The 19,725-nt window shown below is 49.3% G+C and overlaps 1 protein-coding gene across 2 annotated transcripts in view; it reads left to right on the top strand.

The window, feature by feature from the left end:
* Window positions 1-17,297, top strand: part of Smad7 (SMAD family member 7) — a 28,263-nt gene extending 10,966 nt beyond the window's left edge. For both annotated transcript variants that reach the window (XM_034518153.3, XM_034518152.3), the window contains exon 4: window positions 15,278-17,297. In XM_034518153.3, the coding sequence (XP_034374044.1) occupies window positions 15,278-15,816 (539 nt within the window). In that variant the 3' untranslated portion in view covers window positions 15,817-17,297. The remainder of the gene's footprint in view (window positions 1-15,277) is intronic.
* The last annotated feature ends 2,428 nt before the right edge of the window (window positions 17,298-19,725 follow it).

The following is a 19,725-nucleotide window of genomic DNA, read 5'->3' as shown; positions in this document are numbered from 1 at the left end:
GTCCTGCCCTGGCTCAGAGCGGGCTTAATGAATGGGGCTCAGTTTAGGGTGGGAGGAAGGTCGGCAGTGTGAGCCAGGGCTTGATTCTCTTGGCAAGGGAAGAAGGGACCGAGAAAGCAGCCGAATGTGAAAATGTGGTGCCTCGGAGAGGGGGTGGGGTGTGCTCAAAGGCCCAGCCCCTCCTGAAATGCAGGGGTGACTCCAAGGCTGGCCCTTCCCTTTCCTGCGCCCTTGCCGAGGGCCAGCTAGAGGAAGGGGAGTGGGCGGGGACAAGTCCTGGGAGCAGCACCCTGGCTTCAGGTTGGAATTCCAGCCTTGCAGTGTGCAGGGAGGGCAGGGGGAGATGACAGGCCAGGTCCTTGGGGACCTGCAGTGAAACACACCCCACCCTTGCCGAGTTTCCTCAGTCTGGGAAAATGGGACATTTTTAGAAGGCAATAATTTGGTTCCAGGAGATTGTACTTTCATTTCTGACAGCCGACTCTGTGAGACAGATGGGTTGCTCCGTGCAGGCTTGTGAGTGTATGTGCTCACACGCTGTAGTCAGACAGACAGACAGACAAGAGAGACAGACAAGCTCTTGATCAGAGAGATGCCATGCCTACAGGCAGGGTCTGAGAGAATCTGGGATCCTGCTCTGGTGAGGTGGCTTTTGCGTGGAGTTGTATACTGTGTGGGGACTGGTATTCGGGTTGATTCGGAACCGCAGTTTGGTGGCCTGGGCACTGATGTGTTTTGGAAGACATGCAAATTCAGGTCAGGACCTTGCTACTGCTGGTTGGGCCTGAATCAGTCAGGGAGACCCACTTTGGCAAGAACTGTCATAGCTGGGAAACTTCTGTAGGTCTCAGTGGAGGGGATGGCAAGGGTACCTATCTAGGCCCTCCACCACTGGGAAGAACTGCTCAGCTCAGCATCTTTGTAGCCTCTGTCTAGAGAGTTGAGGGGAGGAAGGAATTCCCACGGAGTGGGGTGGGTTGAGGGACGGACATAGGGGACTTGAAGCATGCAGGGATCTTAGGAGCATTGAAGAAACCCCATTTCCCATTTATGTAGTCATGTTTATGTGGAAAGGCAGTGAGTATGAGGGGCTAGTACCTTTGCTTAAGGTCTTAGCTTGTGGTGTCCAGGTTTTGAGTCAGTACCAAGTCAACTACAAGGACAAGTCTGTCTCTCTCCTCTTTGCTCCCTGCTGGCATCTGCTTTAGTGTCTGAGGAGAGCCTTCAAAACACATATATAATCTGAAATGCTGTCCTGGCTCAGTCTACAGTGACTTGGGCTCAAAGCAGGCCAGGTCAAGGAAGATGGCGACATTCTGATCTAAGAAAGCCATTCAGTTAAATGTGAAGAAGTTTTTATTGTCAGGCCTGAAATTGTGATACTAAACTAGGGAGTCTGGGCTTTAAGTACATGCTTTGTTTCCAGTGTCTCTTCTTCATGCCTGGGAACAGGTAACCTCGGGTTTGGCTGTGGTTTCCAATACTTGGAAATGAAGGTGGGTCCGGTCATACACTGAGCTCACAGCTGTTAGAAAGGACAGGCTTGGAGGGAATCAGCCAGCACAGTGACCAGCAGTGACCACCTGTCCTCTCCAGGTCGCTGTGAGAAATGACTGTCTGGAACTCCAAGAATACAGTCTGCATCTCTTTAAACCAAGTCAGTCTGATGGCTCTAGGCTAGGGCGGCTCACCTGGTGCACACCCACACCCTGTGTGGACCAGTCCTGGGCAGTATGGGGCTGTTGGCTGGTCTCTTCTGTAGGGCCTGAGGTCATGGGCCCCGCCCCTGAAGAATGACTCCCTGATAAACCTCTTTTGTCCTGGAAAGAATGAGGTAGTCAGGCAGGGGTTAAATGCAGGGTGACAGCATTTAAAAATCTCTGGAGCAAATTTGGGTTGCTCTGCCGGCTAGACTAGGTGGCTGCTGCCTCTGCATCCTGCCCCCAGGCAGAACCCAGTCAGGCCAACAAGGGGGGCGGGAAGGGCCCAAGAAGGCCAGGCTAGGATGGCAGTTGCCTTTGGCTGTGGTCCGGCAAACAGATCCCTTCACCCCACCCCAACTCCCATTTGGTTAGGCCTCTTAGAGTCCGCTGTAGACTGCTCAGACTTTGAGAGTTTCAGGGCCAGCAGCAGAGAAAGGGGGGACGTGTCATAGATTCATGTCAGGGTTTGGCTTCCTTTGCTTCTTTCCATATTAACTCCATAATAATTCTTTATATGGTATGTCGTATGATAACGGTGTTTTTCTCTTCTCCCTTAAAGTGCTTAGGGATAAAAGTTGACCCCTCAGCACTGTGAGCAAGAGTTTAGTGAGCCAGCGCTCCCACCAGAGATAAAGCCCCTCCCTGCTGTGAGCTAAAGCCCCCGACTGTGAGTTAAAGCCCCATCCTCTAGGTTGGTCTTTTTGTTACTTTTGAGCACTTAAGTGTCGTTATTTAATCCCTGCCCTTGGGAGATAGCAGTCAGATCTTTCTTGAGTTTGGGGCCAGCCTGGTCTACATAGTGGATTCTAGTCTTCTCAGGGCTACATGGTGAGTCCCTATCTCAAAGAAAAAAAGAAAGATTTCTTTTAAAAATATTAGATAACTAACATGACAAAATAGGATGCTGTTCTTAATCCCAAACATCCTGCCGTAGGAGTTATTTTTTATTGTTCCTGGCAAAAATAAATGATTCCCCAAGGCAATCATTTGGAACCGGGGTTACAGACAGTTGTGAGCTGCCATGTGAGTGCCGGGAACTGAACCCAGATCCCCTGCCATAGCATCCAGTGTGGTCTTAATTGCTGCTGTGATACGCTGATGGTGAGCTGTCGTTCTGTGAATGGACTGTCACTTAAGGCGAGCTTCATGCTACATGTATTTTACGACAATTTTTACAGATGTAGCTTTTTTGTTGTTGTTTTTGTTTTGTTTTTTTGAGACAGGGTTTCTCTGTGTAGCCCTGGCTGTCCTGGAGCTCACTCTGTAGACCAAGCTGGCCTCGAACTCAGAAATCTACCTGCCTCTGCTTCCCAAGTGCTGGGATTAAAGGCGTGCACCACCACTGCCTGGTTCACAGATGTAACTTTTAAATGTATGTGGGTGTGTTGTCCTGTCAGTGAGGAGCAGTGACTAGTGAGGAGAGACTTCTAGCAGGGCTTGGATCTATTGATGAGTTATGCTGGTTTCCATAGCACCTGGAGATCTCTGGGGCTATTGGCCCTGGAACAGGTGTCGGAGCCTAGCTTGCTGGGAGTGAACACTGCATCTCAGTGTTGAGCTAGCTAGCTAACTTACTTGCTTCCTTCCTTCCTTCCTTCCTTCCTTCCTTCTTTCCTTCTTTCTTTCCTTCCTTCCTTGGTTGGTTTTTTGGAAAAGACAGAGTTTCTCTGTGTAGCCCAGGGTGGCCTCAGATTCATAGCTCTACCTGCCTCTGACTTCTGAGTAATGGGACAAAAGGGCCTTTTTTAGGGCTACCACCTTCCTCAACCCTTTCCATTTCCATTTAAGCTGCAGAAACCTTAAGTAAGAAATTTCTTTTTGTTTGTTCCCCAAGTCTGTCTGACTTTCCAGCCTGGGGTAGGGATAGGAGGGAAATATACTTAGTCTTACTTCTCCTCAGATTCGTGTCCTTGGGGGCCTTCCTAGTGTAGTGACACAGAGCCAGAGAGGGTACAGGGGCTAGTTTCCAAAGCCCATGGACCATGAGACATCCCTCTTGTGTTTCTGGGCAGGGAGGTGTCCCTTTGTGGGAGACTGAGAGAGGATACTGTAAGTGTAGCCACTGGGAGGTCACCATTGGCCCTAGCATCTTTCTCGATGAGGATTGAATGGCCCAGCATCTGGCCGCCTGCCTACTGTCACACGGAGGCTTCCTCTTCAGGCTATTTTCAGAGAGAAGATATTATTAACTGCTGAGGCACTGTCCTCAGTCGAGTGGCTAACACACTAAGAAATCTGTATTCTCTGATTGCGGTTACTCAACTTATATACGTTGGTGAGGAGGTGGGTATCACCTTGGGGATCCCAGCCCTTGGCCCTGTTCCTGGAGGAAGCTACCACTGTAGAAGGATTGCCAGCCTACTGCTAAAGATGTAGAAAACAATACTATTTATATGCCAAGATGGAGACAGGTTGGAGTGAAGTTGGGAACTGGGTAGGGAAAGGTTTGATGGAGTTCAGGACAGTCATTTAAGCTAGCGATAACTTTTACCTTGTCAGCTAGCAGGAAATATCGAGACAAGACAGGAAATTGCGTCACTTTTTTTAAAAAAGAACTCCTGGATAAAAAAAATTGTTCATGAAAAGTAGTGTAGCTGAGAAAGCTGTCAGGCATTGCCCCTCCGTCCATGTCCTCCTTCTTCCCTTCTAGGCCCATGAGAACTTTTAGACCATTTTCTTTAAGAAAGAGGCTGTTTGAGAACTTTTATGTTAGTTTTTATTATTTAAAAAAATATTTTACCAGAAGGGTCACCTTCAGTTGAAATGTTAACTACAGCCTTATTTCTTGGTTTACTGAAGAATCTTTCATGACTTTTTCAGCTCCCTTCCCCAAATGGTGAGGCCAAGCAACGCTTGGCTGGGAACTAATTTTCGTTTAGCTTTGGCATCCTGAACCCTGAGCCCCACCCAGTGTCATTAGCTCAGTTTTAACTTGCAAAAGAAAAAAAAATTACTTATTTATTTTTTAAAGTGTAGGTAGGAATTTACTCCACTCCTTAGCCATCTCACACCGCGGCACAGTTGTCTTTTTGGAGAGGAAGCTGGCATCGGACAGTTTGGACCTCGGTGTTGTCATAACCCTTTCTCGTGATCTCCTGACGATGAGGCAAGGGGTCTCACAGCCCGTTGATACAGCTATTGAAGTAGGTCATGTGCTTCAGGGAGCATCCCTCCTCAAAGGAGGGGTAGATAAGATACAGCATCCATGTATTCATCCCTGGGGTTCCGAGTCCTCTCTCTGATGCCCTTGTTCTGGTGGCTCGGGATATGAGACAGAGCTGCTCAGAGCTGGAGAGGAGCCGGAGAGAGAGAAACTGTGTGCCTGCACGGCTATTCTGCCCTTCTCCTCCCCCCTCCCAGCTTTTCTTCCTTAGCGTGCTTTGTTCTGTTTTCATAACACAACAAGAGCCCTGGGGTGTGTAAAAGCATTGTTGAACACTTGCTGAGGATAGCTTGTCCAAACAGAGCAGGCCGCCAGAGCAGAATGCTGTGGGTAGGTGGTGTACCCACAGAGGTTGCCTGCCCGGCGCCTACCTTGGAAACACCTCTCAGCCTGTGCCAGCCCCTGGTTGGGCATCCTTTCAGCCTAGAGCAGGGGAGTCTCTTCCCAACTGCACAGGGTCCAAGACAAGCCATAGCCCTTCTGGCTGGCTCTGCTGGAGAGGCCCGTGGTCCTTTCCTTCTCCCGGGTGGGAAGTATTTACGCCTCTTCCCTCCCAGGTGTGAAGCTGAGTGGGCCGTTCGTTTTGGGAGAAGCCAATTGTTTATTAATTTATCAGCTATTTCCTGAGAAGTTATCATGTTCAGTGGGGAGGATCGCGGTCTAGGTTCCCAGAGGATGGAGTTAGACAAAAAGCCTCCTCGAAGTCAGGGGCAACATCATATACCGTTGGCCTGTCCAGAAGAGGCTCTTCTGGGACGGCTCTCTGGGAGATGGGGCAGGCCCATCTTTGGTCATGAGCCCTGCCTCTACTTCTGTGGAAAACTGAACCACAGCAAAGTTTGTAGATAAATAGAGGTCTCCCCATGGTCTGGTTTCAGCCCTTGCTACTTCTTGCCTGATCATAGCAGGAATTCAAGACACGATGCTCATTCATCTTGCAGATCCCTGGTAGCACCTGGGGCCACAGGCTTCTAGAAATGACCAGGGAGCTGGGTTCTTAGTGAGACCACGGAGGGTGGGAGTAGAGGAAGGTTGCTTACACAGTATTGGGCAGCAGCCAATATTTTAGCAGCTAGAGGAGAGGTGGGATATTTTCAGAGCCTACGACTACTTCTGAGGTCTAACTCTTTCTTGATTGAGTGAGGCCATGATTGACTTGGGGTTGCTGGCACCTAGCAATCCAAGAATGCCTTTATCAAGGTGCTTCATTCAGTTCCAAGATGCTCCTGCCCTGTGGGTTCCCTGGGGGACTACCTAAGGCTTCAGGGAGCTCTGAGGGCCTGCTAATTGAATTATCCTAGAAGAGTCTCTGGTGTTCCTCCCCCACACCGGGGGGGGGGGGGGGGGGAGGAGGCTGGGAGAGCTGGTTTGACTTTGAGCCGAAAGGGAAGAACTGGCCGCAATTTCACCATGTGGAGCTGGGAACTTCTCTTAGACAAAAGACACACAGGTAACCGGGCCAGTAACTGCCGCTGTTGGCTTCTGTATTGATTAATTTCTCTATGGCTTTTTTTTTTTTTTTTTTTTTTTTTTAAATCTGAGACTTTTGCTCAACCGACACAAATGAATACAGAGCCAAGATAATGACAGTTGGTGGCAGGTCTGCCTGTCTGCACTTTGTGGGGGTGGGTGAGGACTCTAGATTATTGTCCCTAGCTCCTAGGAAGAAAGAGTAAGGGCCATCTGAGCTGTTTGTGAGCTCTGCTCTGGTGCGTGGGGACTCTTGTCAGCCCAGTGGCAGGCTGCCTGTTAGACAGTCCTGGCCCTCCCCTCATTAATCAGTAACCAAGAGGGAAAAGAAAAAGTTCTCCCAGCACTGGGTGTGCCTGCTGCTTAAAGATAGATTGGCCCCATCTCCAGTTCTGGGGGGTATTTCCTGAAGGAGTCAGGAGTCTCAGCCTCGCTCTCCCCCCCCCCCCCCACTTTTGCTTTTCTTACCTTGTAAGTCCTAGAGACAGACTGACAGACTGACTGACTGATTGACCTGAGAGTAAGGGAACAAGGCCACATAGGAGCCATTTTTGTGTTCTGGACCCTGGTTTTCTCACTTTCAAGAAAAGGGCCTAGGCTTGGTCACCAATATCCCCCTTCTCACCCTCAGATCTGTGATGCTTTGACTCTTGGATTTATGGTTTAGTGTGGGGGGGGGCAGTGTCTAGGAAGCGATCACCAGCTTCTTTAATAAGATTATGGTTCTTAAATGTCTTGGCTTGCAAACTCTTTTAAGTTTCTGTGAAAATAGAGGACCCTCAGCTCAGAGTGAAATGCACGCGCTCACGCTGCCATGTTCATGTCTTTCAGGGGGGCTTTGCCTCCTTTTGATCCGCAGTCTAAAACCCTGTGTTTAGAACAGGCTCACAGTGATACACAGAGGCTTTGGAGGATGGGAATTTCCTTCCCATCCTGTGCTGGGCATCGAACCCTGGATCATCAGCACAATGCAAACACTCTACCATTGGGCTGTCTGCTTACTTACTCCTTCCTTTCTGTGGTAAAATACTCTTAATTTAACCGTTTGTTTGTTTGTTTGTTTGTTTGTTTGTGTAGTGTATGTCCCACACAGAGAAAGCAGCGTGGGGCAGGGGTGGTGGTGAGGTATGCAGCTAATGACTAGCCACATTGGAACTCACATCATGTTTCTCAATGAGAAAACATTTAGAACTGTAGAACACTGTACAGAAGGGTAGCCATGCCCAGTGGACTCCAGATCCCTGTGGTACCACTCTGGCTTATAAGAGGACTCTCTGGAGCCTTCTATTCCCATGGCCTTCCACACTGGAGGGGAGGAGGTGGGGGGTAGGCCGGGAGGCTCAGGTCTAGGAGGTCCTGGGTGCTTTGGGGGTGAAAGGGCTGAGATGTCTGAGCAGTGAGTGTGTCCAAGCTGGGGAGATTAGATTACAGAGGCAGACAGAAGTAATGATTAACTTTTCCAGTCTGCACACTGTCTCCAGGCTGTCTCTCTGTTGTTTTTCCCCTGTAAGTACAGTGCAGCCCTGGCCTGGCCAGCCCTGGTCCTGGGTTGTAAAGAAAAAAGGAAGGAGGGTTGGGACTGAACAGGGGAGGAGGCAGCAGTGAGGGAGCTTGCTGGAGAGGGAGGCCTTTCTTCCATCAGCTCCTGCGCTGGAATTTATTGGCTGGAATGCCGTAAATATTCAAAATGCCTTCCCGTCCAACAGTTTTCATAACTGTGGAACAATCGGAGCCCGGGGAGAAGAGGCATGCAAAGGACGCTTGTTTCTCCCAGTTTTTTCCTGTCATCTGACAGTTTTCTTCCCATCTAAATACAAACTGAGCAGGCAGAGAGTCAGAGCTGGGAGCGGGCAGCTTCTGGGGACTGGCGTGGCCATGGCCTGGGACTTTATTAAAGTGAAGTCTAGGGCAAAAGCAAGCAAGATGGGTTTGTGTTCTGCGTGCCTGAGAATTTTTGCCCTTTTGGAGAACAGATTCAATGTATCCATTTATATTGGAAACACAATTTTTAAAGTTAGCACACAAAGGAATGCGTTTCATTGTGGCGTTCTGGGGCCTGTGTGTATTGTGCCGTATTGAGCTTCTAGCATGCAGCTAATAAACTTAGGATGATTAGTGAAAGAAGCAAGGAGGACTCTGGTGGCTTTCTGGACTCTGGGTTTTCTGCCGGATTCTTCCATGTACATTTATCAGTGTCCAGTGCTGGCTTTGCAGTTTGACAATCCAGGTCTGGAATTTAGGTGCTCTCCAGGACAATCTAAATGTTGTGGGCGAGTGGGCGAGGAGCTGGATTTAACAGGTCTGTCTTTCTTGGACCTACAAGTGGACTTTGTCAGGATTGGCTCACTTATGTTTTCTGGGGCCTGACCAGGTCTATACCAAGACATAAAGTAGGCAAAGTAAATAATACTGTCTAGATCTAGGGGGCTTCAGATACTCAGTTGCCAAAAGTAAATAAATAAACAACTAAAAAAACCCTCTCACAGGGGATGGCTGCTGAGTTATGCTGGGGGGGGGTTCATGGTGAGAACTTGGTCATACATGGAGGGGGAGGGGAAGAGACTTGTAGGCAAACTCAAGAGGTAATTAGGCTGGATATACACTCCCCAGCAGCCAGAGAGGCCATTTACTGTAAATATTATGAATGGAGTTGGCTGGGTTGGGAGGCCCCACCCTTCCTCTGAGCCTCTCAGAGCTGGGTAGAGCCGATCTCCTCAGACAGCAGCAACAGCAGCAGCAGCAGCAGCAGCAGCAGCGGCCGGGTACATGTTATAATTTGCATGGCTGAACACAGGGCCACAGGAAGCCGCGTCAGCCCGACTGGCGAGACAGAAAAGAGCTTTTGATTTCTGTGGCTTCCCTCACCTAGGCCCTGCTACCCGGTTTTATTCTCTGATGGCTAAATGGTGCTGTAAGGAGAGACCCCTCTGCCTGGGGGCTTCAGACTTGGACCCTAAGGGTGGGGGCAGTGCAGGGTAGCACACCTTAGAGCTAACGATCATGATTCATCATGGTTTGTCTGTAAGGACCGAGTTACTAATCACCTTTCTAGAACAGCAGGCTGTGTGGAAGTTTGGGACAGTTTGCAGAAGGGCAGAAGGAGAGAAGAGGAAGGGCGGGCCCTGGAAATAGGATGCTGATAAGAGACCTTGTTTTGGGGGCTCCACTCTTTCTAAGAAAGCTGCTGAGTGAGTGACAAGGGAAAGTACTCTGGAAATAAACAACCAAAGAATTGGTCTAGAGGTGGACATGACGAGGGTTTTTTTGACTCACGTTCTTTCTCTTTAGGCTGCTAAGTTTTTTACAAGTTAAATGCAAAACTACCCAACTCTTTCCAGAGATTTTCCTTACTCTCTAGAAGGTAGCAGTGATACACGGAAGTGCCCACGGGAACTACTGATAGCTGCGGTCACATTTGTGCTCTACAAAGTGAGTCCAGGAGCCTCACTTTGCCCAAACTGCTTTCATACAGTTTATAGGCAGATCAAAGTGATAACTCCCAGGAAAGCGCACTGCAGACTGGCTGACTTCTTGGCAAGGAAGTTATTGTACTTCCCTCTCCTTGGTTTAAAGCAACTGGACCCTTACTCAGGTTTTTCCCTTGGAGGAATAGGAGAGGACTTTTAAAACCAGGAGTTGAGTGGCCTGGAGTAGCTCACCTTTTGATACCCTAGGCTTGAATGCCAACTCTGTTCTTCGGCGTGTGACTTGGGCCTCCTTGCTCTTGACGGTCTAGGATGGTGATGCCACGCAGCCTCAGGTGGATATCCTGGGCCTTTTGGAACATAGTACTGCTTACTGGATGTTAGCAGTAACCTTGAGCTATCCTCCCACCTGTGTGATTGGCAGGTGAGGGTCAGCATCTCCTCAGTAGTTGAGAAGTTAGGTTACAGTTGAGACTTCTGGATGTGTGTAGCATACCACGGGATGGGCTACCCATGGTCATTTTTGTATTAGGTTGTCATAGTAACTCTGAGGCTGGCCCAGGGAGACTCTTGTTTAGAATGAATTTAAGTATCCCACTGGAGTTGGAATGTGCCATGATTGGGGGTGGGGGCGTAAGGAAGGGACTCATGTAGGGATCCAACTTGATTGGACCCAGGGATCTGACTGAGCACCCTGGCCTTGGAGGAGATTCCAACACCCTCTGACCGTTCCTCCCAGTTCAGCCGCCATCAGTGAGATATTGCAGAGCATGGTGTGTGCATGAGTGAGTGATCTTTCTCAGTGTAGTCTGTAGCCCTCAGACTCAACTCCGATCGGCTTGGTGAAGGGGAGGCTGAGTCTCTGTTCAGCTTTCATGAGTAAGTTGCTCCCAAGTCCAGAGTATCCGAGCTGCCTTGGGACCTTCTGGAGGTTGTGTTTCTACCCGTGTTCTCTGTTATTTGTATGCGTGGTAGGTTCCAGTCAGTAAACCAGGTAGCTTTCCCTGTTGCCTGTGGGTTTTGATCATTTGCCTTAGGAGGAGGCGGCTGAGTGTCCTTGTAGTGATGCAGGGAGATCCTAGATTGGGTGTTGGGCCCTCTTCTTCTTATCCTTTGGCCTGGATGGTTTGAGTACACTCAGTTTCTTAATGGGGAGGATCCGGGCAGTGGTGCTGTTAACCTTTGAGATGTCTGATGTAGACGGGGACAACCGCTGCTGGCTGGTGGCTCTCGGGTGCTGAGGAGGGAGGACCCTTGACCTGTGCTGGTGAGGTGTGGTAGTCAATGTTTGTGCTCCAGGTTGCTGGCCCAGCCTTTGTGTCTACTTGTCTGCCCTTTGTTTGCCCGTGACCTTGGTGAAAAGGCCTTTGGGTGTGTCGTTGCTCCTTAGGTACTGTTCCTGTTTGAATTGACTGTGCAGGGGGAACTCACAGGCCATCATACCCTCACAGAGGAGAGAGTGAGTGAGACCCCCTCCTTTGTCATCCCCCACACCGGCCACCCCTTGTCTTGGCAGTTCGGGACAATTAACCTTGTGAGTGCCTGTTCCAGTGACTCTGTCCACTCTGGCTTCATTTTACAAGCTCGTTTTCTGTCACAAAAGGTCTAAACCCTGGGACTCTCCATGAGCACCTGTTCTGTATGTGAACCCCATTGTTGGGTGTGTCTGTATATTCAGAATCCTGTTGTTGGTGGATGACCTCATAGTCTTCTTTATTTCTCTTCACACCTTTAAGTTTTAGTTGTTTACTTACAGTGTGGTTTATTATTATTATTATTATTGTGTAGGGGTGCACAAGGGTGTATTTGTGGAGGTCAGAGGTCAGCTGGTTCTCTCCACCATCTGAGCTTTGGGGATCAGAGTCAGGGTGTCAGGCTTGGTTGTCAGCACCTCAACCTACTGGGCCATCTTGACAGCCCTATATACCTTTAAATGGTGGGATTTCTTCTGTACCCAACTGTGGTCTTGAGTGCTAATCACCCTGTGCCATTGAAGTCCAAAGTATGAGAGACATTCTTGAGTCTGGTCTATAAGTGTCTGTTCCTCCCGTGACCAGGGTGCTAGCTCTTCTTGGTCAGTGGTCTTTTCTATGCAGATACTGTGAAATCCTCCCTCTCTGCCCTTCCCCTTAAAAGGAAGATTTTATGCATTAGGAAAATGTGGAGGGGGGAGGGGCAAACACCTTAATGGAATTTTGGATCTATTCAGCACTTTTCCTGTATTGCTTTGAAAAAAATCCCCTCAGCTGTAATAAAAAAAAAAAAAAATTGTGAGCAGGCATCTGATTACGGAGCTTTTTACAACGTAGTTTTTCTTTTGGATGCTTTAAAATGAATACATGCCATTTAAACACAAGGCCCGGTACAGTTTCTGGGGAGGAAAAGTTGAAAAACACCGGAAAGGTTATAAAGCTGGGAGAAGTTGGCGAGCGTGAGTGGGTTTGTGCTGGCAATATGAACAGCGAAGCCAGAGCTGGACTTCCTGTTCTCTCCCATCCCTTGGCGGTGACCAAGACTGCGCCGGCCCTGTCCATGTATCCTGGGAAATTCTAGGAGAGAAATACCTACCCTAAGCTTGGTTGGAAGACTGTGGGATGTGGGCGCAGCTTAGGTATCTGTTCCGCGGGAGACGATGTTGATGTTGGGCATTCCCATAAGTGAACCCAACCAGCCATTATTCAGGCCAAGGTGGACATGTGGGTGCTGCCGTTTCCTGGTGCTGCCCTGGGTTCTCAGAAGGTGTGTGACTTCTGCCTTGGGAAGTGTACCGAGGGGTTTGCTGGAGAGATTTCTGTTTTTGTTTTTGTTTTTTTGTTTTTTGTTTTTTTTTTTTTTTTTTTTTTTTTTTTTTGCTCAGAGATAGTCTGGGCAAGAGCAAGAGGAGGTGTAGAGCTGCCCTGTGTGGTGCTGGAGACAGGGAGGAGCAAGCAGGGGTCTCCCTGTAGTGCGTTGAGGGGACACCCACACACTACCATTTATCTGGGCTGGGCCATTAACCTCAACAGAAAAGGGCTTTTTCCTGGGGATGTCTGGCAGCAAATTGCTGGGTAGACCGGCTGTGTAGATGAAAGAGAAACCCCGACTTGCTTCCCCTCCTTACTCCCTCTCTCCACACAAGCCTCAAGCTCCAGCCTTGCCCAGTTTGCTCTGCCCCAGAGGCTTGCCTGGCAGACAGGACCCCTACCCCTTGCTAAGGAGGCCAGCAGGCCTGGCATGGGGAGCAACTTGATCCCAGGCTCCTCCTCCCCCCCTCCTTCCTTCCTTCATTCCCTTCCCTTCCCCCTCCCCTTGCTGTCTGGTGCCAGATTTCAGTGGGGCTGGGCTACATGAAACAAGCCTTGTGAGGCCCCTCTTGAGAGTCTCTCCAGCCGCTCTCTCTCCTTTCAGCCGCTCCCTGAGTCTTCCTTTCCCTGGCCAGGTTTCTTGACCCAAGTTTGGGATACTTTGGGGAGCACTCTCGCGTCCAGAAGTGTCTTCATTGGACTGACTTTAGGGTTTCTTGGTGCGACCTTCAGAGCTAAGCTCCCTCTGCAAGAAAGTTCACAGATTGCCAGTGCTCACGAGTTTATTAGCAGTTGATGGATACTTTGCAGAAACAAGTTAATGCCCGATGAGTCACCTTCTGCTCGGAGCCCTCGTCCCTCGCTTGTTTTTCATCCTTTCTACTGTGTGCGGGCACAGACACTCCATCGTGTAAACACACTCAGACACACATGCAGTCTCCTATACTTGGGCTATAGGTGCATGGCAGTGGGGGCAGTGGACAGTGCAGGTTTGTGATGTTGGTTTTCAGTGGGGTGGGGATTCAGGAGAGGAATCCACCACCCTGTCTTGCCATCCTCTTGGTGTGTAACTGGGCATGGATTGGAGAGGCCATTTAGAAGGGGTGTCCGTAGTAAGGGATGGCCACTCAGGATTTGGGTGTATGTGACTACCTCTGCTGGTTGTACAAATGTACAGACTCACATGTGGGACTCACACTGACTGCTGCTTTGGAAAAAAAAAAAAAAAAAAAAAAAGCCAAGCAATGAGCTGACTGCTTCCCAGGTCCTAACATGCCTATAAAAGTTGGACTGGATTGATGTACCAGGCTGCCCTGGGTTACCAACAAGGCTGAGTTTTCTTGGTCCTGCGCCTGCATGGGGACAGCCCTCCTCATGCTCTGAGCCCAGCAACAACAAAGGCCTCGAGGACACACATCTGCCATACAGCTCAATCTTCAGGGCCCACCAAACTTATCAGTGGGAGAGATGCTTCCGATTCTGCCTCGGTGCTACCCACACCCCCTCCCGCCCTGCCTCACTCCTTCCCCTCTTGCCTTCCCCCATTTTTGTTAGCAAATACAAGACTTCCGCTCTCCACCCTGCCACCACAAACCACAGCGTTCCTGCAGCCCGGCGGGGCTGGGAGATTTATAGTCCTCGGTCTGAGCCCTGTTCTCTCTTGGCTAGAGTTAAGGGAGGTAGTAGGTTGCCTGTGCAGGAGGGAGGGACTTTCTTCGACATAGCCCCCTCGCCCCCCTTTAAAGTTCACAGAACTCTTGTTTAGGAGAGCCTACTTACCAGTGTCACCCCAGGCTTCCAGGCTGTTTGGGGGTGGGGTGGCAGAGGGCTTGGGGGGAGGTCTCAGACAGGTCAGTGAAATGCCACAAAGAACAGTCTGGGCTGTGCAGGTTCAAACTAGAGGAGAAGGGGCCATGTCAGGGAGATAGACTGTCAGAAGGAGTACATCAAGGACGGTCACGTTTATTTTAGCATGGCATCTTCTGTCTGGGCTGGCTGGCCATGGTCTAGGCTGATGTCCACTTGCATGTTATAGTTTGGCAATTGGCCTTGAACTAATAACCTTTTTGGTACAGGCTGCTGCTGTCATACAGAGAGAGAGTTGGCTTCTGTCAAGAAGATGGCTTTTTAAAAAAACACCCGCAGGGTCACCCTCATCTTTATTCTTGTTGGCTGACGTTCCCTTATGAGCAAGGCACCGATGTGAGCATCCGATGACAGGCTAGTACAGAGGCTGCAGAGGGTAGGCCACCTGCCTTCTCGATCTGACTGGATCACCACCCAGTAGGCCAGCATCTATCCTCCAGGTCTTTGGAGAGTAGAGAAGCTGTCCCTCTAGGTTCCATCCATGGGAAACAACTCTAATTCTAGGCCATTTCTAAGGCCATTTCCAGCTCGAAACAGCAAGAGCAGGTTTTGGTCCCAAAGCCTGCTTCTAGGGGTCAAGTAGGCGCGGGTGTTGATGCTGTGGACTCAGATGAGAGGATGGGGAGGATGACAGCAGTAAGCCCTGTATTTAAAGGTGGATTAAGATGTCTTCCCTCTGTTAGCACTGTTGACCTTACAGCTAGCCCAGGTTTACCCTCCCTCCCTCTTTTGTTTTTTATACTGCTTATAGGGACTCAGGAGCACGAATCCAAATGTGTCTTGTGTATGTATGCCTTTTGATTCTAGAAGGAGAAAAGGACCTGGTCTCTTGTCACCACCAACGGTGTCCGCCATTTTGTCTTGTAGATTCCCAACTTCTTCTGGAGCCTGGGGATCGGTCACACTGGTGCGTGGTGGCATACTGGGAGGAGAAGACTCGAGTGGGGAGGCTCTACTGTGTCCAAGAGCCCTCCCTGGATATCTTCTATGATCTACCTCAGGGGAATGGCTTTTGCCTCGGACAGCTCAATTCGGACAACAAGAGTCAGCTGGTACAGAAGGTGCGGAGCAAGATTGGCTGTGGCATCCAGCTGACGAGGGAAGCTGATGGCGTGTGGGTTTACAACCGCAGCAGTTATCCCATCTTCATCAAGTCCGCCACACTGGACAACCCGGACTCCAGGACGCTGTTGGTGCACAAGGTGTTCCCTGGTTTCTCCATCAAGGCTTTTGACTATGAGAAGGCCTATAGCCTGCAGCGGCCCAATGACCACGAGTTCATGCAGCAGCCATGGACAGGCTTCACCGTGCAGATTAGCTTCGTGAAGGGCTGGGGCCAGTGCTACACCCGTCAGTTCATCAGCAGCTGCCCGTGCTGGCTGGAGGTCATCTTCAACAGCCGGTAGTCGTGTGGGGAGAAGAGGACAGGACGGAGCGTGAGCCGAGCAGGCCACTGTTCAAACTACTTGCTGCTAACCTTTCCCGAGTGATTGCTTTTCATGCAAACTCTTTGGTCGGTTTTGTTGTTGCCGTTCATTGTTGGTTTTGTTTTGTTCTGGTTTTTTTTTCCCTTTCTTGTCATTCTTAACTTGTGTCCCGTTTGTCTTGTTCTTTGAGAAATTAGCTTACGATGCAGATTTGGGATTTTTTTGTTTTGTTTTGTTTTGTTTTGAGGTGGTGGGTGTGGTTGGCAGGATACCCCAATAATACGAAAATGGGAAACGAGAGTCAGCACTGCCTTGGATCAGCATTTCAGTTGTCAGTGTGTAGGGGTGTACATGAACGACAGATGGGGGAATGACGTGCTTTTTGTGTTCTTTATGGATGTCCCCAGCTGAGAGGCTTGCAGTTCCAAGCTGTGTGTCTCTCGAGCCTTTTGGACATGCTCGGTGGGGCAGAGGCAGTACCTGGGCAGACAGGCAGCAGGTGTCCTAGCAGCTGCCAAACTCTGCTCCAGCCTGCCGAAGCTGCCTCACCCCACCCCCTTCCCCACAGGACACGGGCCTATCCACAGGCTTCTGAGAAGCCAGCCTGCTAGAAGGCTGAACCAGAACCAATTGTTTTCATCCCTGTCTTACTGCCTCCTGTCACCCGCTGCCATTGTCGAGTCTGTCTTTTTTGGCCATCTGCTCCTGGATCTCTCTCTTGAGATGGGCTTCCCAAGGGCTGCCGGGACAGCCCCAGTCACAGTATTGCTACCCCAGTACCCTCTCAGGCCCTTCCACCGGTCCCAGCCGTGGTTTTTTCATCAGGTTTCTCCCAGATGTGGAAAGTCAGCTCAGTACCCCACATCCCCAGCCTGCGTGCTGAGCTCTGTAGACCAGCGAGGGGCATCAGGGAGGGACCTGCTCAGTGCACCCCCCTTCCCGCTGAGAAGGGTGTAGCCCTGACGTAACAAAGGTACCATCCCAGGCTGGCTGCCAGTCCTCTCAGCTCATACACTCGTATGATACTTTGACACTGTTCTTAGCTCAATGAGCATGTTTAGACTTTAACATAAGCTATTTTTCTAACTACAAAGGTTTAAATGAACAAGAGAAGCATTCTCATTGGAAATTTAGCATTGTAGTGCTTTGAAAGAAGAAAGGACTCCTTAAAAAAAAAGCTGAGATTTATTAAAGAAAAATGTATTTTATGTTATATATAAATATATTATTACTTGTAAATATAAAGACGTTTTATAAGCATCATTATTTATGTATTGTGCAATGTGTATAAACAAGAAGAATAAAGAAAAGATGCACTTTGCTTTAATATAAATGCAAATAACATGCCAAATTAAAAAAAAGATAAACACAAGATTGGTGTTTTTTTCTATGGGTGTTATCACCTAGCTGAATGTTTTTCTAAAGGAGTTTATGTTCCATTAAACAATTTTTAAAATGTATACTGTATCCGTTGTTGTTCAGATGCTTTTTTCTTTGCTTGGAGGGAGGCTGGGAGGCTTATCAGTGGAGACAAAGGTCAATGGGCCAGGAAATAAAGGCTTTGGGTTAGTTCCTAGATCTGGAGTGGACCCCCCCACACACACCCACACCCAGATACCCTTTTGTTAGGTGTGACCCAGGTTTTCTAATTGTATATTGGGAAGTGACTAGGCAGCCCTTTGGCTGATTGGGTTAGAAAAGTGTCCCTGGGAGACGGAGAAGAATATTGGATCAGGGACAGAAGAGCAGAAACATCCTCAAGAAACAGGGTCCATTGAGTCTTGCTCCTTCCACACAGTCCCAATTCATTGTGTGTGTGTGTGGGGGGTAGCCCCGGGAAATGGAGGTTAAGTGTCCCAGAGTGCTCAGAAGGTTGAGGCTTATCCCTCCAGTGATGACGGAGTCCTGGCTTTGTTCTTTGTTTTTCTACTGGGATGTTCATGACTGACAAGTTCACCAGTCCTGTGGTGCAGCTTATCCTGGGGCTCTATGTGAAGTCCCTCTTATGTACTCTGCCTGCATAAGCTGAGCTGAGACTTTTCATCCACATTTTAGATTTATGTTCATTATACACATACTACCTGTGTGCCTGGTACCCAAGAAAGTCAGAAGAGGATGTCAGAGCCCCTGGAACTGGAGTTCCAGACAGCTGCCACGGGGGTGGGAGCTGAGAATCCAACCCAGAACCTCAAGAACAACAAGCACTCTAAACTGATGGGCCATCTCTCCAGCCCTTTCATACTGAAGGCTTCACCGAGTTCCCCATGTGATGTTAACTATGTAGGGAAATCTTTCTCAAGACCCTGTGCAAGAATGGAGACATTGGGAGGCCAAGGAAGTCAACTGGCAAGTAGGACCGCTGAGCTATAATCTTGTGTGTCCCATAATTCACTTCTTTGGCCCTGCTGTGGAAGCAGAGCCTCTGGATTTGGGTATGGAGTGTGAGTTCTGGTGGGGTGGCTGTCAGAACACTTAGAAGTCTGGCTTTAGGTGGAAGCTGATACTTGGCTGCAGAAGACACCATTCACCGTCTGTGCCTAGGGCCGTACCAGAGAAGTCTATTCCAGTCTCCCTAGACGGTACCGGCTGACTCTGAAGAGGGAGGGGGCTGGTTGTGGGGGGAGGGTAGAGTTGTGTTAGCTTTAATACAGCCTGAAAATAACACTTGGTTGGGTTCTGACCTTCCTAGTGTCCCGATGTTTCTCTTGAGGATTGCCCATATGGTCTCCATGATTGACCTCCCTTGTGGGTATACGCCATCACCCCCGTTGCTGGTCAGGCAATTTCTTGAGGTTTCTCCGCAGGAAGGTTTAGGTCTGATTTTTATCACTTAGCTAATTTCTGGGTAGGGCAGGATTAAGGTGAGCATGGCAGGTGCCTCTCTTTTCTTAAGTAAATTCTGGTTTGAGAGGACAGAAGCCATGTTTCCTCTAAGCCCAGTTCCCAGTATTGGCAATGTTTGTTTACACCAAGGACTCTTCCCAAGATCATACTATACCGCAGAGGATGCTGGCGGATATTCCTGAGTCTATTCTTCAGAAGGTAAATGACTTGCCCCAGACACACTACCCTACAAATCTTGTGGCTGAGGCTCATGCACACCCAGTTCACACAGCCCAGGGTGACAGGAATCTCTTTGTTGTTCTGTGACTTCTCAAAAAAAAAAAAAAAGTGGCCTCAAGCCCACTGCCATTCCAGGTGTGTTGACAGCAAGTAGGATGCCTAGGATGGCAAAGAATAGATGGCTCAGTTATGGGCTTGGGAATCGGGCACAGTTGTGTTGGAGCGCTCACTTGGGTGAGTCACCCAACACTTTTGGCCCTCCATTTATGAAACATAAATAGGCATTCTACCTGCCCTGTGGGGCCAGAATAGAGATTATTGAGAAAATACATCCAAAGAGCTGGCTGAGCCATGTGGGATTGCTAATTTTGACCTACAGATGCAATGATTTCATTCACTAAAATCAATTAAATGATCAGTTTGAGGGAGTGGAGATTAGGGATCCCCAGCCTTCATCATTCTCTAGACACGTCTAGACATTGTCTAGTCAGGGCTGACAGTGTCCTCAGGGTGGTATGCACAGCAAGGGGTCTGAGAGAATATAGGAAGTGGATTGTGGGGGGATGGTCAACATTGGAGTGAGCCCTTCTGTTTAGGATGCCATCAGACTGTTGTGCATAAGTCAGGCAGGAAGCAAGGCCGAAAGAAGCCATGGCCTGAAATCCAGGGTGGCCTGCCTTCAGGCAGTGTGGACGCAGGCTGTTCAGGGAACAGCAGGCACAGTACAGTCCTGGCTCCTGGCGCTGGAGCAGCAGGCTCGAGCTGCCAACTCAGCACTTTTCCCTCAGCCAGAAGTGCCCCCCTCTCTTTCTGAAAGTAATGATT

Source organism: Arvicanthis niloticus, chromosome 14 (assembly GCF_011762505.2).
Source record: "Arvicanthis niloticus isolate mArvNil1 chromosome 14, mArvNil1.pat.X, whole genome shotgun sequence".
NCBI lineage: Eukaryota > Metazoa > Chordata > Mammalia > Rodentia > Muridae > Arvicanthis > Arvicanthis niloticus.
Note: the sequence above shows the minus strand (reverse complement) of the source record. Positions and strands in the feature narration are given on the sequence as shown.